Here is a 26284-nt window from a genome sequence, read left to right as displayed (position 1 = left end):
CCCATGCAATCTGATACAGTTTGAGCAGGTTTGTAAAGAAGAATGGGGAAAAATTGCAGTGTCCAGATGTGCAAAGCTGAGAGACCTATTCACACAGACTCAAGGCTGTAATTGGTGCCAAAGTTGGATTTACTAAATACCCCTTGAAGGGGGTAAATGCTATTAAAATTATCTTGTGCATTATATTTGTAATTTCTTTGTTGAGATCTGTTTTCACTTTGACATGAAAGAATCTTTTTCTGTTGATCAGTGTCAAAAAAGCCAAATTAAATCAATGTTGTAAAACAATAAAACATGAAATCTTCGAAGGGGGTGAATACTTCTGTAAATTTGTTACAAATTTATCTACCTTATTCCATACACTGAGCACATTCAAATATAACATCTTCAGTCATGTATCCACCCTTTCTGATTTTGACAGTCACTGCATTGAGTTGACATTTCAATTCATCCTGTTGACTGTAATTTTGCCTTATCATCAGCATCTTCTTATAAGGAGTCTCACAACACATTGTCTCAGTTTGCAAACTAACTACCACATCTTCAATACCCTCACTCCAGTTTCCATGCCCCCCCCCCACCAAATTGGTTTAAACTCTCCCAAACAACTCTAGCCATCCTGCCCACAAGGATATTGGACCGCTTGGGTTCAGGTGTAAACCATCCCTTTTGAAAAGGTCGTATCTTCCCCAGAGGAGATCTCAATGATCCATAAATCTGAACCTCTGCCTCCTACACCAATTCCTCAGCACACACTTACCTGCCAGATCATCCTATTCTTACCCTCACTGGCATGTGGCACAGGTAACAATCAAGAGATTTCCACCCTGGAGGTCTTGTTATTCAGCTTTTGACTTAACCCCCTAAAATCTCTCTTCACAACCTCCTCACTTTGTCTACCTGTCATTGGTGCAATATGTACTAAGACTTCTGAATGCTCACCCTCCTTTTGAGAATGCCATGGACCCAATCCAAGACATTCCTGATCTTGGCACCAAGGAGGCAACATACCATCCGGGTATCTCTATTGCACCCACAGAACTTCATCCCTGTTCCTCTGACTATGGAATCTCCTATGAACACTGCAGTTCTCTTCACATGAGCCACAGCACCGAACTCACTGCCAGAGACCTGGTCAGTGTGGCTCCGCCCGGTAGGTCACCCCCAATAGTATCTAAAGTTGTACACGTTATTGAGGGTAACAGACACAGGTGTACTCTGCACTGGTTGTACATTTCACCTCCTTCTCCTGAGTCACCCAGTTACCTGTCTCCTGCAATCTAGGGGTGCCTACCTCCCTATAGCTCCTGTCTGTCGCCTCTTCATTCTCCTGTATGTTTCTTAATACATTCTCTCAGTAGCTGCAACTTGGTGCACCTAGCACAGATGTGTTTATTTGGGAAACCTCCAGTCTCCCAGACTTCCCACATCTGGCACACAGTACAAAACACTGCCCCTGGAGCAATTTTCACCATATGAGGAATGAACAAATAAGAACAGGAAGAGCATAACTGCCAAAATACTTTACCTCACTCAAGCCTGATCTTGCCTGATAAGCCAAAGCCACTCTAAATACTGGCACACTCACATCAATGGTTGCTGCACTTGCACCTGAGTTTTTTTTAATCGGCACTTTCTAATGAATCCATCTTGCTGATCCCAATCTCTGTCATAATTGAAAGGTAACTCTTTTTGTGCACTATCTCTGATATACCTGCTATCTCTAATCTTCAGCCACTCCACTAAAGTCAACACCCAGGACTAAACATTTCTGTTTCAACCCTCATCATTTTATATACTTCATCAAATTTCACCTCAGTTTTTTTTTGTTTTGGATAATGAAAGACGGGATAACCTACAAAACAGCATTATCAAAGCCAGGACAGAATGATCATACAAGAAATATATCAGAAAGAACATGAATAACATGATGAAAAATATGATAAAACCTGGGCAACATATACACAGTGTTTCTTCTTGGGGAAGAACAATGATATAAAATCACTATGAAATCAAACCAGGAACTGAAAAAAAATCTTTAGAGATTGTGCAACTTTAATACCACAAGGAATGGCTGTAGCAAATAATTAGATTCAGTTAAGGGGGAGATGATCAAATAACTGAAGGAAAAAAGGGAATTGAGGGTGACATTGCCTACAGAAGTAGTGAAACCACATTCTACTAAAACCATCAATACAGAACTGGGTAAATATATTGAGAAGAAATTTACAAAGAAGGAAGCCAGGAATGGAACTACAATCTTTCTTTAATACAGGACTTACCTGACTACAACAGGCAAAATGGCCTCCTCTTATGCAGTGACCTTTCAATAATTCTACAAATATTTATTGCTGGAAGGATGAGAGAGGCTTAAACAACCAATTGGATAGTTTACATACAACCCAATGGAATAAACAATGAGATTTTCAAAGTCAGCTACAGTAACTCACCCTCCTATCCCTCAATCCAATATCAGTTCCTACATCTTATGGTCTTATCCCCCACTACTTCTACACTGGTAATCTTCCCTCTTCATCCTGATGTAGGGCTTCTACCCAAAACGTTGACTTGTACCTTTTGCCTCCAATGGTGCTGTCTGAACCAACTCTGATTTTGTCCTGTTTACTATATTCAATCCCATTACCATCAAACAGCCCCTTACACAGTGTCCAGGAACACAATTCCAGGTAGACAATAAAATACATGCCCAGTCTCCAACACATGTACATCAAAACATACAATGCACCTAAGGATGAGACGTGAGCAACCACAAGAGCCATCACACATCATAGCACCAACATAGCATGGCCACAATGTTCAAAACACAAACAACAACTAAAACAAGACAACAGGAGTAGGAACCACATCATAGATGGTTCATAACCACTTGTAACATAAATTGAGAATTAAAATAAATCAAGTTTTGTATTTTCTATCACAATATATACTGTATTTTTGCCTTGAAAATGAAGCATACCTTTTTTTGGTGCACAAAACAAATGCTGTGCACAATAATAAACTCATTTAAATTACCCGGAAATAATACACAAAGCTGGGAAAAGAAAGTAGGGCTACAGCATTTCCACAGACATTCATGCAGTAACAGGCATAAATCAAGTGGGCTACCAGAGATTTTTATCCCAGGATGGAAATGGTTAATACCAGGGGGCATAATTTTAAGATGACTTCTAGAAAGCATAGTGGGGATGGAAGAGGAATTTTTTTTTATTTACACAGAGAGTGGTGAGTGAGTGGAACATGTAGCCAGAGGTGATGAGAGGATATTTAAGAAGCTCCTAGGCACATGGATGATAGAAAACTGGAGGGCTATATAGGAGGGAATTGATCCTGGCGTAGGTTAAAAGGTTGGCACAACATGCTGCAATGTTCTACATTCCACGTTCTAAAACTAGATCTGAATGCAAGGCTGTTGTGCTATTAGTACACTGACTGGCAGGAAGTGAGTAAAGCTTTAAAGAACCCTGTAGAGTGACACAGTGACACTGTATCAACTACAGCTGCCTCCCCCAACACAGGTTCAATTCTTAATTCCTGCGCAGTCTGCACTTTCTCTGAGTGACCACATATATTTCCCTGTGGTGTTTTGGTTTACTTCTACAATACTTTACACACAAGATGTGCTGGTCATTAACATAACTGAGAGAGGCCGTACTTGATCTGGTATTGAGAAATGAACCTGGTCAGATGACAGATGTCTCAGTGGGAGAGCATTTTGGAGATAGTGAGCACAATTCTACGTCCTTTACCATAGCATTGGAGAGAGACAGGAACAGACAAGTTCGGATACCATTTAATTAGAGTAAGAGGAAATATCAGGCTATCAGGCAGGAGCTTGGAAGCATAAATTGGGAACGTATGTTCTCAGGGAAATGTACAGAAGAAATATGGCCAATGTTCAGGGGATATTTGCGTGGAGTTCTGCATAGGTATGTTCCAATGAGACAAAGAAAGGACGGTAAGGTACAGGAACCGTGGTGTACAAAGGTTGTTGTAAATCTGGTCAAGAAGAAGAGCTTACGAAAGGTTCAAAAAATTAGGTAATGAGAGACATCTAGATTATAAGGCTTGCAGGAAAGAGCTTAAGAAAGAAATCAGGAGAACCAAAGGGGCCATGAGAAGGCCTTTCAGACAGGATTAAGGAAAACCACAAGGCATTCAACAAGTATGTGAAGAACAAGAGGTTAAGATGTGAGAGAACAGGACCAATAAAGTGTGACATTGGAAAAGTGTGTATGGAACCGGAGGAGATAGCAGAGGCACTTAATGAGTACTTTGCTTCAGTATTTACAGAAAGGATCGTAACAATTGTAGGGATGACTTACAGCAGACTGAAAAGCTTGAGCAAGTAGATATTAAGAAAAGAGGATGTGCAGGAGCTTTTGGAAAGCATCAAGTTGGATAAGTCACTGGGACCAGACGAGATGTATCCCAGGCTACTGTGGAAGGCGAGGGAGGAGATTGCTGAGCCTCTGGCAATGACCTTTGCATCGTCAATAGGGACAGGAGAGCTACCAGAGGAATGGAGGGTTGCGGATATTGTTCCTTTATTCAAGAAAGGAAGTAGAGATAGCCCAGGAAATTACAGACCAGTGAGTCTTACTTCAGTAAATTGATAGAGAGGATCCTGAGAGACAGGATTTATGAACATTTGGAGTGGCATAGTATGATTAAAAATAGTCAACATGGCTTTGTCAAAGGCAAGTCGTGCCTTACGAGTTTGATTGAATTTTTTGAGGATGTGACTAAACACATTGATAAACGTAGAGCCGTAGATGTACTTCAGCAAGACATTTGACAAGGTACCCCATGCAACGCTTACTGAGAAAGTAAGGAAGCATAGGATCCAAGGGGACATTGCTTTGTGAATCCAGAACTGGCTTGCCCACAGAAGGGAAAGAGTGGTTGTAGATGGGTCATATTCTGCATGGAGGTCAGTTACCAGTGGTGTGCCTCAGGGATCTTTTCTGAGACCCCTACTCTTCGTGATTTTTATAAATGATCTGGATGGAGAAGTGGTGGAATGGGTTAGTAAACTTGCTGATGACACAAAGATTGGGGGTGTTGTTGGTAGTGTGGAGGACTGTCAGCAGGACATTGACAGGATGCAAAACTGGGCTGAGAAGTGGTAGATGGAGTTCAACCCAGTTAAGTGTGTGGTGGTTCATTTTGGTAGGTCAAGTATGATGAAAGAATATAGTATTAATGGTAAGACTCTTGCCAGTGTGGAGGATCAGAGGGATCTTGGGGTCAGAGTCCATAGGACACTCAAAGCTGCTGCGCAGGTTGACTCTGTGGTTAAGACAGCATACAGTGCATTGGCCTTCATAAATCATAGTTTAAGAGCCAAAAGGTAATGTTGCAGCTAGATAGGACCCTGGTCAGACCCCACTTGGAGTACTGTGCTCAGTTCTGGTCGCCTCACCATAGGAAGAATGGGAAACCGTAGAAAGGGTGCAGAGGAGAATTACAAGGATGTTGCCTGGATTGAGGATCATGCCTTATGAGAATAGGTTGAGTGAACTCGGCCTTTCTTCCCTGGAGCAACGGCAGATGAGAGGTGACCTGATAGAGGTGTATAAGATGATGAGAGGCATTGATCATATGCATAGTCAGAGGCTTTTTCCCAGGGCTGAAATGGCTAGCATGAGAGGGCACATTTTTAAGGTGCCTGGAAGTAGGTACAGAGATGTCAGGGGTAAGCTTTTTTTATGCAGAGAGTGGTGGGTGCGTGGAATGGGCTGCTGGCGATGGTGGTGGAGGCAGATATGATAGGGACGTTTAAGAGAGTCCTGGACAGGTATGTGGAGCTCAGAAAAATAGAGGCTATGGGTAACCCTTAGTAATTTCTAAGGAAAGGACATGTTTGGTACAGCTTTATGGGCTGAAGGACCTGTATTGTGCTGTAGGTTTTCTGTGTTTCTAACTGACCACTCCCCGGAGGGTGGAGCATAGGACGATGGCATCTACTGGTGACTCCTTTGCTTGCATCTTTGGAAACAGCTCTATTTCTATCTTTAAAATCTATTTTTTTCCTTTTCAGGGTTCTTTTGAAGACCCTGATCCACTTGGTCCTTTATGGGAATGGGACCCACTCTCAGGGCCTCACGACTGGCCACTTTTCGATATGCCAAGGACGCAAAATTTAAGACTAGCACGACTTCAGGGTGCCAAATTTTAGTGGCTCTGGAGGCAGGTGGATTCGAGTTTGGTGTTGCCACAGAAAACCGATGTGTCGCTCTCGGGGCACACAGCCAGCAGCCAGCTCACTGCTTTCAATCTTCTGAAAGGGACATGCAGAAAGAAGCAAGTGGGGATGAGGATGACAGCAGTTCATCGAAGGAGTGTGAGGGCAAAGTAGAGGAACAAGAAAAGCAGCGGGATTTGAAGAGAACATGGATGAAGCTACTCTTAGTGCTAGTGGGAATACTGTTAGCGATATTAGCCAGCAGCCTGAGGAAGGACCCCATCGGCCAGCATTGAAAAAGTACTGTTTGCCACAGTTTGGCAATCAGCAAAGGAGTTTTATTCATGGCTGGTTTGACCTGTACTCCTGGTTGGAATATTTGATCATGAAAGATCTAAGTTCTGCTTCGCATGCAGGCATTTCCTGTGTGGAGGACATGGGTTCCATTCTGAGTCCACCTTCACTGTCACCGGCTACCACAATTAGCAGAAAGCTACAACAGCTTTCAAAACCCACCATGTAAGTGCAGCTTATAAGTTTGCTATGGAGGCATGGGCCGAGTTCAGATTGAGAAAACAAGACGGTTCAAGATTGGGAAATATGCTTGATAAAGGCCATGCAAAGACTGTCCAAGAAAATCATGAGTATATGAGAGCAGTGGTTGAGTCTCTACCTGATACTGCGTGCCAAGGTATTACCCAGCAAGGACACCGGGAGGATGATGGATCTGGCAATAGGGGAAACTTTGTTGAGTTGCTCAGTGTAATTGGGCAGTTTGATAAGACTGTAGCTTAAAATATAGAGGACAATCCTGGAAATGCAAAAGACACCCATCACGATATCCAAAATGAATTTATGGGTATTATGGTAGATATGGTCAGACGTCAAATAAGTGCAGAAATCAAGGAGGCTGAACATTTTGTCATCATGGTGGATGAAAGTAAAGACTTGAGTGAAAAGAAGCAAATATCAGTGGTAGTGCAGTATTTGAATAACAAAACAGTGCTTGAAGAATTCTTGCACTTCACTCCAGCAGAAGGGTTGGACACAGAGTTGCTTCTTAAAAGCATTGAACAGACACTCACCCAGTGTGTTATTGATAAAAACATGTGTATAGGTCAGTGTTACAACGGGGCGGCAGTGATGTCCGGGTGCAATAACGGGGTACAAGAGAGGTTCAGGAAAGAGGTCCTGCACTGTTATGCTCACAGACTTAACCTTGTTTTAATGGATGTTATGAGCAATGTACAACAAGCAGGTTAGTTTCTTGAAACTGTCAGCTGCTTTACAACTTCTTTTCCATCTCTGTTGCCCACGATCTTTTCATGAAGAAACAGAGAGAACTAGAATCAACTGCACAGCCCATGGAGTTGAGGAAATTGTCAGATATATGATGGACATGGCAGTATACAGCTTTGTGGGCTATAAGGAAATCACTCCCTGCCATTCTAGCTACACTACAGGATATTATGGGTCAACCAAATGCACGGAGGTAAACAGAGGCCAGAGCTGTAAATGGACTGATTGACGAGCAGTTTGCTTTACTTCTCACTCTGCTTGAGGATTTATTTCAAGTCACCAAGTTCATGTCAGTCCAGCTACAATCTCCTGGTTTGGAGCTTTCATCCGCTGAGGACTTGGCTCGGTCTGTTATCGATGCGCTCGCAGCAAAATGGGGGAGAGGAATTATGGAGTGAAATTCAGGCAAAAGTTAGGGACCTGTGTGTCAAGGCCAGTATACAGAGCAGACCACATGACAGGAGACAGGCCCAGCCACCCTGCCGCCTACATGATTTTGTTGTTGAGGCCCAAACCGAACGCACACCTGTCACATCCTCTGATGACCTTCGCAAGCACTGTTTCTATCTGGTTATAGACAGACTTCTGACTGAAATGAAAAGACGGTTCTCAATTGAGACTGGAGGTGTTCTGACTGGAGTCTCAGCACTGAGTCCCAAACACAAGCTCTTCCTACACAAGAATTGTCTTTGGCCAAAGGCCCAATACTATGGAGTGACTGAAGTGAACCTGACTGCAGAGCTACATCAGGTTCAGTGTCTGCTGAAAACAAAGGCAAGGACAGACAGTGAATGACACAGTGTAATTTCTAGCTCGAATGAGACCCTACCGCGATGCATTTATAGAATTATACAAACTAATCTGCATATCACTGACTCTGCCTGTGACATCTGCCTCATGCGAACAAAGTTTCTCTTGCCTCAGATGCCTCAAAAACTACCTAAGGAATAGCAGCGGCAATGCTCAGAACAGCAACTTGACCCTGTTGGCCATAAACAGCCGGAGGACCAAGGCACTTGACATCCAGAAAATCACTGACGCTTTTGCCACCAATCACAACAACAGACAGATTGTGCTTCTCTGAAAACATCAATGGTGAGTGCAGTTGATTTTTTAAAAATTTGGGTCTAGACCAGGGGTCGGCAACCTTTACCACTGAAGGAGCCATTTGGACCCGTCTCCCACAGAAAAAAAAACACTGCGAGCCACAAAACCCGTTTGACATTTAAAATGAAATAACACTGCATACAACGTTTTTTTTTTGCCTTTATGCTATGTATAAACAAACTATAATGTGTTGCATTTATGAAATTGATGAACTCCTGCAGAGAAAACGAAATTACATTTCTGCATGCAACAAAAACATTTTGAACTCCGAAAAAAAGATGTTGGGTTGAAGGCTAGTTTTAAGAAAAACGTCAATGTCTATTTGATTCCTTCTTGTATTTATAAAAAAACACCGAACTTAAATTGTCTGCCAGCAGCAAACCAAAAATAACGTCAGCCAGCTGTCAACCTGAAAAATAAAAGGACTATTTCACTGAACAATGAAAAAATATGAATATACATAAAATAATAGGCAATTAAAATATTTATCATACTTGGTTAATGGGATTTCTGCTCCTGGACCTCAGTGCACGGCGTCTGCACATTAGGGCTGTATATGACGTCACCTTCATCTTTACACAGGATCGCAAGCTGTCATCTGTGAGGTGTGTGCGATGTTTGTTTTTAATAAAGTTCATGTTGGAGAACACCTGCTCATGTACATATGTGGATCCAAAGATCAACAGGACTCCAACCGCATACTTTTTAATGTTTACATAAATGTCGGGGATAGCATTCCATGTTTCGAACACAAGTTTGTCCGGTTTTGGAAGGTTTTCAATATCACTCCATTTGTGATTCTGAGCAAGAACGGCCTTCTGACGGGCAACATCTTCAAGGTCTGCTGTCAAGCATCTAAACTTGGACACCCATATGTCTTTGTCGGCTATGTCGGCCAGTTCCATCGCAAGATCAGGTTGACTCACACCTGCCAATGCAGTCGTATTCAGTAGGGATGGATCGATGCTTAGGGGACTGACCGGGAAGGATAATGTGTTTTTTACCTCTCTGAACTCACAGAAGCGTTTCCCAAATGATGTTTGCATTGCGATGATTGCGGAATGTAAATACTCCGAATTTATCATGTTGTGAGCTTGTTTGAACTCTCTCAAATTGTGGAAGTGAGACAATGTGCCTTTCTGTAAATCTCTGGCAAGCACTGTCAACTTGCGCTGGAATGCCAAAACATCCTCCAACATGTGAAGGGCTGTGCGTCCTTTCCCCTGAAGAGCTGTGTTCAGCGTGTTCAGGTGCGCTGTCATATCTACCATGAAATGTAGCTTTTACAGGCACTCTGGCTGTTCCAGCTCAGGGGTGAGCCCTTTGCTGCCCAGGAAAGTTTTCACTTCTTCCAGACACGCAACAAAGCGTTTCAGCACCTCCCCTCTTGACAGCCACCGGACTTTGTTGTGCAGCAGGAGATCAGAATATGCGCTTTCCAGCTCGTCCAGTAACAAACGGAATTGACGGTGATTTAAACTTTTTGCCATTATTTTATTGACAATCTGAATGACAACATCCATTACTTCTGTGCATTCTGGAGGAAATGTTTGAGCGCACAGTGCCTCTTGGTGCAAGATGCAGTGAAAAGTCAGCAGTTTTCTGCCCAGCGACTTCTGCAGTAAAGCCACAAATCCCTTGTGTGTTCCTGTCATACTTGGTGCCCCATCAGTAGCTACTGACACCAGGTGGGCGGTCTTTATTACTTTGGCTCTTAAACAATTCAAGACAGCCTCACAGATGTCCTCCCCCCGTGTTTGGCGTTTTAGAGGTATCAACTCAATCATTTCTTCCTGTGGCCCGGCAGAGTTTACATACCGGCAGAACAGCGCTATTTGTTCAATATCACCTTTGTCTTTAGACTCATTACAGGCAATCGAGTAGGCCACAGCTGAATTGATGTCTTTAACTTACTGTCTTCTGATGTCTTCTGCCATTTTTATGGTTCTGTCTTTGACAGTCTTTGCAGAGAGGGGCATATCCCTGATTTTCTGCAATTTCACTCTTGTTTTTAAAGTCCGTGAATAGATGTTTTGAAATCTTAATGAAAGATTCTTTTATATATTCACCATCTGTAAACTGCTTCCCGTGCCTGACTATTTCCTGAACGGCAACAAAACTAGCATATGTCATGGATTTTCCAGACATCATCCACTTCTTGAAATGATTTTTGCTCAGATCAACCTTCTGCATCAGTTCCGAAACGGCTTTTTTTCTCTCATCTCCATCCGGATATTTTTGAGCAAAGGCTGCGTGTTTATTCTGGAAATGTCTTGCGACTTTTGACTTTTCGTTGTTTGCTAGTTTCTCATTGCATATTAAGCATACCGGTAAACCAGTCTCGTCAGCAGTGAAAGCAAATGAATCTGCCCACGTATCATTAAACATTCTGTTTTTTTCAGTCACTTTTCTTTTTTTAGAATTCTCCATAGTTAGCCTACCTTGGATTGAAAAATTAAAGAAATCGCGCACTGGCGGGTGTCAGGCATTGGCTGTGGTGGCGTATATTAATAGCAACAAAAAACACGTTTTATTTAGATTGTACAAGATCACCATAATCTTCAAATTTAGAATTACATTTCAAAAACCAACAAACTAACATAAAATACATTTTAATTAAATACTCAACATTTATTTTCCAAAGCCATAGGGAGCTGCAGCACAGAGATGAAAGAGTCGCATGCGGCTCCGGAGCCATGGGTTGCCGACCCCTGGCCTAGGCTAATGCTGATTATAATTATTATTTTGTGGTGGATATCCCATAGTCCTTATGTTTCCTGCAAATCCTAAAATATTACATTTACTGCTATTAAGCCTACTGGTTTTGTTTAGACTTCCAAGCGGAGATTCTGTTGATTTTTGTTTTAAATTCAGTAGCCAAATTAATTGAGGTATTGCATGGTCAGAGTACAATTTGTCCAACTCCTGGTAAAGCCTTGCATCTGTTGTTTGCCTTATTTGACTTTAATAACAGTGAATCTTTTGGCATTGTCTGTCTATGTAATGCGAATAGCAGTGGACATTGTGGGTTAGTGTTGTGTTTTCAGTTGAAAAGTATGCATTTGACGCTGATTGCGGGATTGGTGCGTGATTCATGCTGTGCGCTGTGGGTCGGATGCTCTGTTGGTTTGTTTGTTTATGCTCTGTGTAGCCCTGGTTGTCTCCAATGCTGCTGACACTGTCACAGTTCACTTCTATATTCGATCTATCAATTGCTGTCGCTTGTGAATCAACAGAGGCATTTATAGTAGGCACATAATGCTTAAAACTGACTTTTGAATGCCACGTGTCTGGCCTTGCGAATACATATTACCATACAGTACATTCCTCAGCACCATCACTGAATAATTTGGGCCCACTGTAGCACCAGCAAGAAAAACTCTGGCACCGCCAGTGCACAACACTTTTAATTGTGATCTAGAAACATAAAACATATGCAACTGAATCCAATTTCTAAGTCTACACACTTTACAAACCAAAATACCATAAAACTAAGTACATCATGATATCAGGTCCTGATTGTAAAAATCTATTCGTTTGAAGAGTCAATGATACCTTTTCTACTGGATCATTCACAGTGACCCACAACCCAAAGGCTTTTCTGTTCATCCTGGACAATGACAGATTTTGCAGCTGATACAATTCAAAAGAAGTGATCATGAAAACTATCAGATCGCTATAAAGAATCATCTGCTTCATCATCTCTTGTTCCCAGCCCAGTAAATTCAGCATTTTCCAGTATTCATTCATGCTACTGAGGTTCGGATATTGCCCAAGTTCAGAGTGAGGGACACTGAAGCAGGTCAGTAGTTTACAGACTTTAATACAAACAGTGTTAAAGGGAAAATAAACAGTAAATGCTAGGCCAAACAGGACCATTAACTAAAACTCTCAAAAGAAAAATGAAACCTATACTGCAGCTGAAAAGAATATCTAAACATTAAACAAATACAATTAGTCTTCAGAGTCAGTTGACTATAAAGTCCAATATCTTGGAGAAGGCTGAATACAAAATAGCAGCAGAATTGCCGTATCTACTACACCGCCGAATCCATGGTTGTGACAGGGCCCCCCTCTGTAGGTGCAGATCTGTGTCCGCTGGAATTCCTGGATCAGTGACTTGTCCAAGATGTCCTTCACCAGGATCCAAGTCTGTTCTTCCGGGCCATACCCTTCCCAATCCACAAGGTACTGGACCTTACCACGTACCCAGCAAGATGCCAGGAGACTCCACACAGGATAGACAAGGGAACCATCTACTGGATGGGGAGGATGGAGAAGTGGGGTGACTGGGACCAGGGAAGAGGTAGTAACCGTCTTGAGCTGGGAAACATAAATACTGGGTGAATCTTTAGTGATGCTCGTAGATGCAATTTATAGGACACCTTGTTGACAGCCTTTTCCACTACAAACAGTTCCACATAGCGCGGTGCCAAGTTCCGGTTCTCAACTTTCAGAGGAAGATTCCTTCTTTAAAATTTTTTTTTAAATTGAGTTCTCAATGATTACAGAAGAAAAAAAAATTATCAGCCCTTTCCCCCTCCCCCCTAACATATCCCTACAGAAAGAAAGAAAAAAAAAGAAAAGAAAGAAAGAATGCCTGGATATCAGAAGATCCCCACATGCTCCATGGAGTTCATACTAGCTTTAGTATATATATTTATTTCTTTCCCCAAATAACCAGTAATTTTATCTTCGGTGCACATATAAATAACCTATATATTTGGTCCTATCTTTTGTAAATAAGGGCACCAAATTTTCAGAAACGTTCTATATTTATCTCTGGGCACAAAAGAGGGAGGAAATGAGTGTGGCAGTTGCTTTAGATGCAGAAAAAGCATTTGATAGATTGGAATGGGATTTTTTATTTAAGGTATTGGAGGTGATAATGGACAACCTGTCAACTGAAATGATGTTGTAATTTGACCATTTGTCACTACTTTAGCTTTGGGATTAGTATTTAATCCATTTTGTTTGATCCATATGCATTAATTTTGGTAAGTATTTAGATAATCTACTAGATAAAACTTTTGCTATTATTTTATAATCGGTGTTTAACAAAGAAATAGGTCTATATGATGTGGGCTTTAAAAGGTCTCTATCTTTTTTTTGGCAATACTATTAAAATAGCTGTCGAAAAAGATTCTGGAAGTTTATGCGTTCTTTCCGTTTGGTGTATTAACTCCATAAAAGGAGGAATTAGTAAATCTTTAAACTTTTTGTAAAATTCGGGCGGAAAACCATCTCCTGGGGATTTATTACTCTGAAGTGATCCTAGAGCTTCTTCGACCTCTTTTAATGTAAAAGGTAAATCTAATCCCTTCTGTTCTTCGGAATCCAATTTTGGAAGAGTTATTTGTGATAAAAACCTTTCTACCTCGACATTATCATTTTGTGATTCTGATTGATACAGCTCAGAATAAAAATTCTTAAAAGTTTCATTAATTTCTAAAGGTTTATAAGTGATTTTATTTACACTTGTTCTAATTGCATTTATCATTTTGGAAGTCTGGTCTGCTTTTAACTGCCAAGCAAGAATCTTATGTGATCTCTCACCTAGTTCGTAATATCTCTGTTTCATTCTCATAATTGCTTTTTCTGTTCAGTATGTCTCAAGTGTATTATATTGTAACTTCTTGTTAACAAGTTGTCTTCATTTTTCTTCTGTCGTATATCTTTGAGATTCTTTTTCTAATTTTGTAATCTCTTTTTCCAATTGATCTATTTCTACCATATATTCCTTCTTAATTTTAGAAGTGTAACTTATTATCTGGCCTCTCAAATATGCCTTCATTGCTTCCCACAATATAAATTTATCATCAACTGAATGTGAATTTGTATCTAAAAAAAACCTGAATCTGCTTTTTCATAAAATCACAAAAATCTTGATGTTTTAATAGTATTGAATTAAATCTCCATCTGTAAATCGATTCCTCTTTATCCATCATTATCATTGTCATTATCAAGGGGGAAATGATCTGACAATATTCTTGCTCGTTCTCATCTAGGGGGAGCAGCCTTCGGCCCTGCCAACCTGGGTAATCAGCTGGTGTGGATGCTGTGTGATGTCCCCGCCTTGCCCAAAAAACAGACAGTACACCATGTGATTAAATGAGTACAATTTATAAAGGTTACTATAACTAAGTGATTAATAACGATACAGTATATATGAAAAAAATAAAGAAAAGGTGCCAAACTTATCAAAGTCCAAACCACTTCGTGCACAACCGTTGGAGCTCAATTACTGAAGTCTTCTGGCCACCCTTCGATCCCCTCCGAACTCCTCGACTTGCAGCTCAGGACCCTCCGAGTGGTCAACCAAGCACATCTAGCTTCATCCCCCCCCCTCCTCGGAATACCTCCTGGCCTCGGACCCCTGCTTGGGGTCTGTTCCTCGCCCAGCTTACAGCATTGCGTCCTCTCTCTCAACCCTCCCGCGCTGATCTGCCCAAAAGCCCATCAACAAAAGCTTACAGACTCAGAAGAAAGAACATTAATCCCCATTTGGTTTACAAAGGAATACCATTCTCGTTATCAGTAAATTTTAACCCAAACAAGCTTCCAGCACTCTCTCACAACAAAGGAGCATTCCTGCTTTTAACAAAACAAAGAAGCCCTTTTGATTACATACACAGTAACAAAGAAAAAAGAAGAAACCCCCTTTACACTCTCCCCCCACCAAATAAAAGTCATGTCCTCATGACTATTAAATAAGTCGCCACCTTTCCTGCCAATACACCGTAACCCAAGCACAAATGGTGACATCTCCTCCCCACACAGTAAACCTCACGCCCTGTTCCTCAGACGCTACTTAGGCCAACTATCTGGGAGTTCCCCAACCCTTCTGAGACCTCCGTACCCCCTCACCTAAACCCTTCAGGCTCGGATACAGCTGGGGATACCTTGGGCCCACTACCAACTCCTCTCTCACCTCTCACTCATGCCCCACACTGCACACAGCTAACTCTCCCCACTACACCTGACTCAATGGGAGAAGGGCCAAAGGTCTCTTCCTCAATCGAGGGAAAGTCAGCAAAAGGCAGCATGTACCACACATCCAGCACGTTATCCATTGAATCCATATTTTTCCTCATTTCTGCGATTGGTAGCTGCTGTTTGATCTTCTCCAAACGGAAACACGTGGCCTGCACTGCTCCTGCAGTCTCTTCAGCCCCCTGTTCGGTATTCACTGCACTTCTCTCCAGCTTTTTCTTCCTCATGACTTCTTCCAGATCAACTTTCAGGTTTTGCACTTCATTTGAACTGTCGATGGTCATCTTCAGGTTCCCTTCAAGCTTCCGCTTCTCTCTTCTGAGTTTTGTCCGTAATTTCTTCACCTCCGCAAACTCCCCTCTCCAGGTTCTCAGTTTGCTATTGCCCTCAGTCAGACAACTTTCTTCATTCTCTCCAACTTGTAAGTCTTTCGAATGGTTCCAGATCACTTTCTCCAGTCTCTACGTCTTCATTTCAAACTTGATTCCGTAGAGACAGTCACTCACGAGCTGCGACCTTCGCCAGCCCTGGCACGTGTCCAGAAAACACTTTAACTCTGTAGTTCTCTGCTGCTTCTGCAACGACCTCAAGAGATCATCCACATACACCAAAACTCCAAACACCTCCACATCCCCTATGGTCTTCCACCTGCCCCGCAGGAAGGTTGCAAGGGCTCCAGATATGCCCTGTGGCATCTTTTCGGACCGGAAGACTCCTAGGGAATTTATAACGGCCGTCTTCTCCATGTCGGCCCCACTCATTGGGATCTGGCAACATCCACTCCTCAGATCCAGCACCTTAAACCACATCGCACCACTCAGATAGGCCATCGCCTCTTCGGCCCTCAAGGCCATATTCCGGTCACTGACAGTGCGCCCCTTCAGCGCACTATAATCCACACACACGCTGCCTATGTCTTCCACGGCTGTAGGGGCCAGTCGCCACAACCTCTCTCTCTCCGAGGTGTCTTCAGCAGTCAACTCCCCTCGCTCATGGTATTTCGCAGCGTCCACTAAGAGGGTCTCACCCTCAGATACTTCCCCCAGGCCGTACCACCATTGGCTCTTGTTTGAATTCGGTATTGGCCCAATGCTGCTACACACGTCCGCACAAGCAGCTCGAAACTCTGGGTGCATTGACAATGCCTCCAAACAGCGCTCACCCGCCTCCTCCGGGCAGGCCCCCAAGCGCACCAGCAGGATATTGGTTCTCTCTAGAACAGAAACGCTGCCCGTCTCAACAGTGCCCAGATACATCAGCATTAACAATTCATGAACCTCAGTCACCTCCACTTTTGCCTCCAAGAACTCTATTTTCACTGACCAACAACCGTCGCCTGGATAATCAACGGCACTGGTACCCCAAATCTCCAGTGCCCTCAATGTCGTCAAGGGTAAATGCTTCCAATAACGGTTATAAAACAAACTGTACAGCAACTTAACTGACACCCCGGTGCCGAGGATGGCTTTAACTTGACTTCCATCCATCCGTAACAACACCTGTGCGCTTGGTCCCTCTAAGCCTTCAGGAATAGAGTCTGCTCCTTTCGGGAGTTCGTTGGTACATTGCTGGGAACGTGTTCCCCCAGAGACCCCAAGCCGTTCCCCCACTGGGCCTCCTCTAAGTTTCCCGACACCTCACGAATCAACGGAACAACTGATCCCCTTGACAGATCCCCTTGGCACCACAAGCAATTTATCTGCCCCCCCCCCAGGCAAAAGGGATACCCTAAAAACTCTCCACCAATCTCCTGCCACGGATATGATAAGCCCCCCAGCTGCGGCATTTGACTTCCAGTCAAACCACACTCATTTTCCCACACTTTCCCAGAACTGGCAGCGGTCACTTCGAGGTAATTGCGCCCGACAGTTCTAACAAAGTCACCAGCCCGCCTACTCAAACTTTCAACCCGTCCCTGTCGCTTTTCCTCAGCCAAGCACTGCCACTCACCCAACAACTGAGGGGTCCGCTCCGCCCACGCCTCCACCCCTTTAGGGCTGGACATTATTCCAACAACTGGGCGGAGCTCACCACTGCTGAAACATCCCAACCTCCAAACAGTACGGACAGCCCATGGTCCCACCACCATTTCGTCAGCGCTAGTCAGAACTCGAACAACGACCTCCAGGCTACCAACAGCAGCCACCCAACACACACGCAGTGATAACCAGCAATCACACACCCACAAAGGCACACCAGCTCTTCACTGCAGACGCAATTTAAAGAGGGTAATCACACAGCTTCCACAGAAATCAATCCCAGACGAGCACCTCACAATGTAACCCCCTGGGTCACCTCAGGCTCGCTCAGCTCATTCTCGTCTAGGGGGAGCAGCTTTCGGCCCCGCCAACCTGGGTAATCAGCTGGTGTGGATGCTGTGTGATGTCCCCGCCTCGCCCAAAAAACAGACAGTACACCATAAGCGATTAAATGAGTACAATTTATAAAGGTTACTATAACTAAGTGATTAATAACGATACAGTATATATGAAAAAAAATAAAGAAAAGGCGCCAAACTTATCAAAGTCCAAACTACTTCATGCACAACTGTTGGAGCTCAATTACTGAAGTCTTCTGGCCACCCTTCGATTCCCTCTGAATTCCTCGACTCGCAGCTCAGGACCCTCCGAGTGGTCGACCAAGCACATCTAGCTTCATCCCCCCTCCTTGGAGTACCTCCTGGCCTCGGACCCCTGCTTGGGGTCCGTTCCTCGCCCAGCTTACAGCATTGCGTCCTCTCTCTCAACCCCCTCGCGCCGATCTGCCCAAAAGCCCGTCAACAAAAGCTTACAGACTCAGAAGAAAGAACATTAATCCCCATTTGGTTTACAAAGGAATACCATTCTCGTGATCAGTAAATTTTAACCCAAACAAGCTTCCAGCACTCTCTCGCAACAAAGGAGCATTCCTGCTTTTAACAAAACAAAGAAACCCTTTTGATTACATACACAGTAACAAAGAAAAAAGAAGAAACCCCCTTTACACTTTATATTCCATATTTTTCACTCTGTCTTGAATATTCGTTGATAATAGAAAAAAATCTACCCTTGAATAAGTTTTGTGTCTATTTGAATAAAATGAATAATCTTTTTCTTTTTGGATTAATTCTTCTCCATATATCAATCAAATTTAAATCTTTCATCAATGATAAAGTTAATTTTGCTATTTTTGGTTTTGTAACAACCTTTGTTGATCTATCTAAAACTGGGTCTAGACAAAAGTTAAAATCTCCACCTATTAATATTTTATCATGTGCGTCAGCCAAATTCAAAAAGGTCTCTTGTATAAATTTTACATCATTTTCACTTAGTGCATAAATATTCGTAAGAGTCCATAGTTCTGAAAAAATCTGACAATGAATAATTACATATCTCCCCGCCGAATCAATAATTTTGTATTTTAATTGGTAAAGTTTTATTAACCAAAATTGCAACTCCCCTCGCCTTTGAATTAAATGAAGCTGCAATAACCTTTCCGACCCAATCTCTTTTTAATTTCTGATGTTCTATCTCTGTTAAGTGTGTTTCTTGTAAAAAAGCTATATCTATTTTCATTTTCTTAATGTACGTTAAAATTCTTTTTCTTTTCACCGGTCCATTAAGCCCATTAATACTAAAACTTTAAAAATTCAGTAATTTAGTCATTATTTTAATAAGATTACTCCATTCTATAATAATACCTAATCTTTCAACTTTTGTAGTAACTTGGGGAATCTTTTTAAAATTCTCCATGTTGTTATGTGTCTCCCTCCCGATCATCCAGGCAAAGAAAGATAGAAGAAAAATAGATTATAAAGAGAAAAGTAACAAAATACCCCCTTATTAATGTTGTGGATAAAAAAAGCACAACATTACCCCCCTTCATTGTACGGGTCATGGCCATCACCATGATTACACATGTGAATCCCATAACAATCGATCCAAAGCTCCCCCAGCTCCCCTATAACATAAGAAAGTATATATACGAGAAGAAAATAAAGTCACTACTCTCAATTAATATTTCTCAAATTTTTACCTTTCTCCCCCGTATCATATAATTAAGAATATGTTTAAATATTCTTTTGTCCTTAAATGTCCATCAGTTCCATTCAACGTCCGTCTTCATCTTTAATCCATTTCACTTTTAAATCTTTGACTGTGGTTAGTGAATATTTGGAAGTTTTTGTGCAAACTGTTCCTCATCCCAATAATCAATAAAAATTCTTTTTCCATCATCCAAAAAAATTATCGGGGTTGCCAGGTGACGTATTATAAATTTATAACCCTTTTCCCATAAAACTTTTTTCGCTGGGTTAAATTCCTTCTTTCTCTTCAAAAGGTCATAACTTATATCAGGTCAGAAAAGAACTGTTTTCCCTTCTATCATCAGTGGCCCATTTCTCTTTCTGGTACGTTAGGCAGCCGCCTTCAGGATCTTTTCTTTATCTTGATATCTTAAGCATCTTTTCAAGATTGATCATGGGTTTTGATCAACTTGAGGTCTTGATCTTAAGGCTCCGTGAGCCCTTTCAACTTCAATTAACTGAGTTCCTTCTTCCATTTCCAAATTTTCCGGGATCCATTTTTGAAAAAAATTTATTGGATCCTCTCCCTCTATACCTTCCTTAAGTCCAACAACCTTAATATTATTTCGTCTACTAAAATTTTCAAGCATATCCACTTTTTCCAACAACTGTTTTCTTTCTGATGTCCAGGCAGAAATATTGTCTTCCATTTTATTCATTCTTTCAACAATGTCTCCCGTTGTTTCTTCAAAGTCTTTAATTTTCTTATCCATTTTGTCCTGTTTTTTCATCATTTTGTCAAACATAATCTTCATATCTTAAATATCTTTTTAAATTATTTTTAATGCTTTTAATTCATGTATTATTTGCACCAAAGTTTTTCCAATATCTCCAGAAAAACTTTTACCTTCATCTTCGTCTGATTTATCCAGAGAATCTGAATCTGCCTCAGTTTCACTTTCACTTCCAGTTCCGATCGTAGCTGGGATTTGTAGTTCAGGTTGCTTGTATTTGCGCATGCCCCTTTCTTCATGCATGTGCAATTCTTGTTGCTCTTTTTCTTTGGAGACTGTTGATGTTGCCACAGCTTCCTGTTCTGTATCGCCGGAGGTAAAATGCACTTGAGCCCGTGGCTCTTTCATGGCGCCGGGCCCCGATTCTTTTCCAAGTTGTGCTGTCTTCAAGGTAATAGTTTTCTTCTGCTTCTGCTTATGAGACATATTTTGGAACAATCCTGAGTATTTTATAAGTAACTTTTAGAAAGTATTTACTAACTTTTCTTCACTTAAACATTAATTTACTGATTTTTACGGGAGAGCTGGATTTCCACATCTCGATCCTACGACATCACATGACATCCCTCAGAGGAAGATCCCTTGATGCCAACCAGACCTCCTCTCCTGGCTTGAATGGCCTTACCTGTCGACAGAGCCGATCAGCCTGCTGGGAATGCTGTTTCTCTGCGCACAGCAGAGAAGCCCTGGCTCGTCTCCATGTGCACTTGTAGCTTGTAGGATCAGCTGTTCAGCAGCAGGAACTCCTATGTCAATCTCCTGATCAGGGAAGAGCTGGGGCTGGAATCCCTTCTGGCATTCAAAGGGAGACAAACTGGTGGAGGACAACTGGAGGTTATTGTGAGCAATCTCTGCCCAAACCAAATGGGAGTTCCAGGATGTGGTGTTGGAAGAGGCAAGACAGCACAGGGTTGTCTCCAACTCCTGGTTCACTCTCTCAGTCTAGCCATTAGATTGGGGGTGGAAGCCAGAAGAGAGGCTGGTCATGGCTCCTAAAAGAGAGCAGAAAGTCTTCCAAAAGCGGAAAGTGAATTGTGGTCCACGATCAGACACTATGTCTTGAGGAAAGCCATGGAGTCTGAACACATGTTGAACCATGAGTGTTTCAGTCTCATGAGTCAATGGAAGCTTGGGGAGGGCAATGAAGTGGGCATCCTTGGAAAATCGATCCAGAATGACCAAATTGGTGGTGTTTCCATTAGACGGGGGCAGAGCAGTGATGAAATCTACTGAGAGGTGGGACCAGGGGTGGTGGGGCACAGGCAGTGGACATAACACACCCACAGGACACTGGTGTGATGTCTTGTTCCAAGCACAGGTGGGACAGGCAGATATAAACTCATGGACATAACTCCTGAGTCAGTTGAATTCCCGGATGTCCAGCCAGACAGGAGAAGTGACCCTATTTATATAGGCTCCTCCATGGGCTGGGTGGTTAGTGAGGGGGAGAGGGCGAAAAAAGATGGTAATCAGGTGAGGGAGGGGGAAAGGGTGAGGAAAGACGGTGATCTGGCAGTGCGTTGGAAGTTTGTAACGTTCTTTCCCTGTGCCACTCAGTTACCCGGTTGTCAACTTGAATAGCCAAATTAATCAGGTCATCCAGACTATCCTACTCGTCCCAGACAGTCATCTCATGCTGGACCCCTGCATTCAGTCCATGCTGGAAGGCAGTGATGAGAGATCTCTCATTCCATCCCATCTCTACTGCAAGGGTATAGAACTTGACTGCATAGGATCTTACTGTTCCTCTGCCTTGGCACATGTCCAAGAGTTGGTGGGCAGCCTCTTGACCCTGTACTGGAAGATCAAAAACCCTCCTTAACTCCCCACAAAGTGTCAGAACGACTGGGCTGTGGAGTATCCTTGTTCTCGCAAACCCTTGAAAAGGCTGAATGGAGGTCCATCAAGAAGATTGACCATGTATGCCAATTATTGTGCATCATCACCAAAATGACCAGGATGGGCTTGGAATGTCAGCTTGCATTGGGTAATAAAATTCCTGCAAACATTGGGATCACCAGAATATCTGCCTGGTGGTGGAATACTCAGTTCCTGAACAGTTGTGAGAGTCGGATCTGGTCCTGGCATGGGAACAGGAGCATTATTAGCAGAGACTGTCGGGGCAGCAGAAATAAGGACCTGCAAGATGCTAGGAGTGGGACTGAGGCAGACGGAAGCTGCTGAATTGAGCTGGTGAGAATGTTTATGGCCATGAGTTGATGCTGGCTGTTCACGGCAAGTTCGCAGACTGCAGCCGTGAGTACGGAAATCGCAGATACCTGAGTTCGATTGTCTGTGGTAAGCTGCTGAACAGTTGGAGCTAGGGACGATACCTGTTCCTACAAGTGAGACTGGGCTTGTCAGCAAGAAGTTATCTGCCTCATTGCCTCCGTAACTTCACTGAGAACAGACTCAATTGCCTGTAGCTTGTCTCCTACTTGTGCAATGAATCTCACGGCCAAGGTCAGCTGCTCTCTCTCTGCTGGGTCCATCTTTGTTGTTCGAGACTTGCTGTTACCGAGGTTCGGATATGGCCCAAGTGCAGAGTGAGAGACACTGAAGCAAGTCGATACTTTACTATGAACAGTGTTAAAGGGAAAATAAACAATAAACACTAGGCCAAACAGGGCCGTTAACTAAATCTATCAAAAGGAAAACGAAGCCTACATGGTGGCTGAAAAGAACATCTAAACATTAAACGGATACTGCTAGACTTCAGAGTCAGTTGACTAGGAAGTCCACTATCTCAGGGAAGGCCGCATGTAAAACAGCAGCGAAGCACTGCTATGCTGTCCAAGTCTCAACAAGCACTATGACAACAAGTATGGAGTTACATTCTATCACGATTAAATAATTAGCTGACACGTGCAAATTCACAAGCACAATTGCCATATCTACTGTGCTGCCGAATCCATAGTTGTGCAAATTCAATTCACTTTTGAAATTGTTTCCACAGGCCTTTAAATAATGTTCCAGATCACATGTTCCATAAGAAATAATTATCATTTCTCCTTCAGTTCCAAACCTTGATTCTGAATATTGTGGTTCCCCACCCTCCTTCCAGGGGAAGCTGTTTCTTGACAGGAACTTTATCAAGATCAGATTAGAGTCACAGAGCATTACAGCACAGAAACCAACCCTTCAACCCATCTAGTTCATGCCAAAGTATTAGTCTGCCTAGTCCAATCAACCTACACCTGAACCATAGCCCCCCATACCCTTCCCATCCATATACCTATCCAAAAGCTTTTCTTAAATGTTGCAATTAAACCCACATCCACCACTTGTGCTGGCAGCTCATTTCACACTCTTACCACCCTGTGAGTGAAGAAGCTCCTGCTCATGTTCCTGTTAAATATTTCACAGATTATCGAACAGCACAGACAAGATTCTTCAAGGAAACATTTGCAGCCATCCCAACAGTGTCATGCTTATTTCCCGTCCTTTGTTGCATTGCCTTGGTAGACACTGGGTTCACTTCAAGAACCAAATAGCAGCTGTGTACACAACTGTGAGATGGTAATAGTTCAATATCTCCCACAAGTCATTGGAAATCTAATCAATATTAAATAAAAACTAAAATCTTAATTTATTACCTTAGCATATGTGGAGTTGTCTGAAAACTGGGATAATATTAGTTCTGGACTCTTTAGGTCAATGCTGGCCATTCCTATTTCACCACGGGCAAGCCCACGTCCCTCTACCACGGCTACAATTACTGAGGCAACAACAGCGGAGACTGCAGAAGATGAAGGAACTGTACAGAAACACATGAAGGAATTCAGATTCTGGTACAGAAATATTATCTGCTGTGCACTCTACAACCTTGCTGTGTCAGTCAATAAAAAAAACAAAACAAACATGAAGGAATTCAATTCAAATGTGGGCTATTGATCAAACATTTTTGAATTCAGATTTAGATTTACCTATTCATTATGTGCAACCAAAACATATAGTGAAGAAGTGTGCTGTTTGCGAGAACAACTAACACACCCAAGGAAGCACTAGGGGAAAATGTCACCACACATTCTAGTTCCAACATAGCAGAACAGACAGTCAAGTTGAATATGATGCTCTCCTAAGGAGTTGTCTACTGGTGGGTCCTCGGGTAGCTGTGGGGACCAATCCAGGATCCACATATCCTGGTACAGTTGGACAAGAGTAAGTGGTGACTGTGGTTAGTGCTTGGAATGATGGTGGCAGAAGGGGTGGTTTGAGTATCTCAGAAACTGATCTTCTTTGATTTTCATGCACAATGATCTCTAGAGTTTACAGAGAATAGTGCAAAAAACAAAAAGTTTATTGGGACTACAACTGGAGGTCATGGGTTAAGGGTGAAAGGTACAATGTTTAAGGGAAATATGAAGGGAAATTTCTTCACTCTGAGGATCATGGAAATGTGGAACAAACTACCAGCACAAGTGGTGGATGTGAGCTCAATTTCAACACTTAAGAGAAGTTTGGAGAGGTACATGGATGGGAGAGGTTTGGAGAGCAAAGGTCCTGGAGCAAGTCAATGGCACTAGGCAGCTTAAATGGTTGGGTGAACCAGAAGGGCCAAAGAGCCTGTTTCTGTGCTGTACTTTTCTATGACTCTATCTACTGAGCAGCAGTTCTGTGGATGGTCTTGATTAGGTAGAGGAAGCATGTGGTCACTGAGTGTATTTGAAGACAGGCACACAACACTTAATGTACCACTCAGTACTAAATATATTACAATTCTTATGCAATTGAAGATTAAAACTAAGATCAGCATCAGTGAACCTGAGTGACTAGTTTGTGGAGTGCGAAGCTTGCAAGCTGGTCTTGTATTGTGGCTGCTGCTGGTAGTGGACACAGGAGACTTCCGAATTTTGGTTTCATCAAAGAACTTGAAAGAGGAGCTGCTCTGAGCTGAGGCAGCTGTAAACTGGCTTCTATTTCCTGCATTTGAACTCTTATCACCAAAGTACGATTCTGTCAAAATTAAAATCAACAAGATCATGAATAAATTCCAAAAACACCTAAAACATTTTATTAATAGTAAACTTCCTAAGTTCATTACCGGTGGACCAATCAATTCGCAGAGAAAGCCAGCATTGCACAGGTTGGGGAGAAGAGTTTAAAAAAGCTTTTTGCGGGGCTCGGAGCATTAGCGGTGGACCAATCAATTTGCAATTCATTAGCAGGACCAAATAAAAGTAAATCAGGGTCAAAGCAGAGCGGCCATTGTGAGGGGACCAGTATAAGAATGGGAACTTGAGGCTTTGACAAGGAACCACAGGTAAGTAGGAAGTAAGGGTTTTGTAGTGGTTGAATAAAAAGTCCCTAAATTACAGCTAATTATTAAATAAAGGGATGATGCAGGATCTGGAGATGTGCTGTAGCTACGTGATGTGGGAGCTGGTGGACCCCATTGTGGTTCATGGTGACCACATCTGCAGCAAGAGTTGGCTGCTTGAGGAACTCAGGCTCAAAGTTGATGACCTAAAATCTGAGCTTCAAACACTGCAGCACAACAGGGAGGGGGAGAGTTACTGGGATTCTGTTTCAGGAGGTAGTCACACCCAGTTGATTAGCTGCCTCAAATTCAGTCTGTGGTCAGGAACACGAGGGTGTGACAGTGAGTGAGGCGGGTAGAGACAATGCTGGAGAAGCCTCAACCCTTTAGCTTGTCCAACAGGTATAAGATTTTTGCTTCCTGTGTGGATGACAGTGAGGACAGTAGGAAGGATGAGCACCTAACTATGGCACCGTAGTTCAGGGAACCATTCAAGAGGGGGGAAAGAAGAGAAATGTAGTGGTAATTGGAGATAGTATACTCTCTATCGTGAAAATAAGAGCATTCTGAAGGCTGCATTGCCTGCCTGGTGCCCGGGTTGTGGACATCTTATCTGACCTGCA

The 26284-nt window shown here is 42.6% G+C and overlaps 1 protein-coding gene across 1 annotated transcript in view; it reads right to left on the bottom strand.

The window, feature by feature from the left end:
• The window catches only part of msh4 (mutS homolog 4), a 188335-nt gene extending 163231 nt beyond the window's left edge, over positions 1 to 25104 (bottom strand). Inside the window, exon 1 of the mRNA XM_059983705.1 lies at positions 23998 to 25104. Within this exon, the coding sequence (XP_059839688.1) occupies positions 23998 to 24174 (177 nt within the window). The 5' untranslated portion in view covers positions 24175 to 25104. The remainder of the gene's footprint in view (positions 1 to 23997) is intronic.
• Between the last annotated feature and the right edge of the window lie 1180 nt (positions 25105 to 26284).

This window comes from Hypanus sabinus, chromosome 11 (assembly GCF_030144855.1).
Source record: "Hypanus sabinus isolate sHypSab1 chromosome 11, sHypSab1.hap1, whole genome shotgun sequence".
NCBI classification, from domain to species: domain Eukaryota; kingdom Metazoa; phylum Chordata; class Chondrichthyes; order Myliobatiformes; family Dasyatidae; genus Hypanus; species Hypanus sabinus.
Note: the sequence above shows the minus strand (reverse complement) of the source record. Positions and strands in the feature narration are given on the sequence as shown.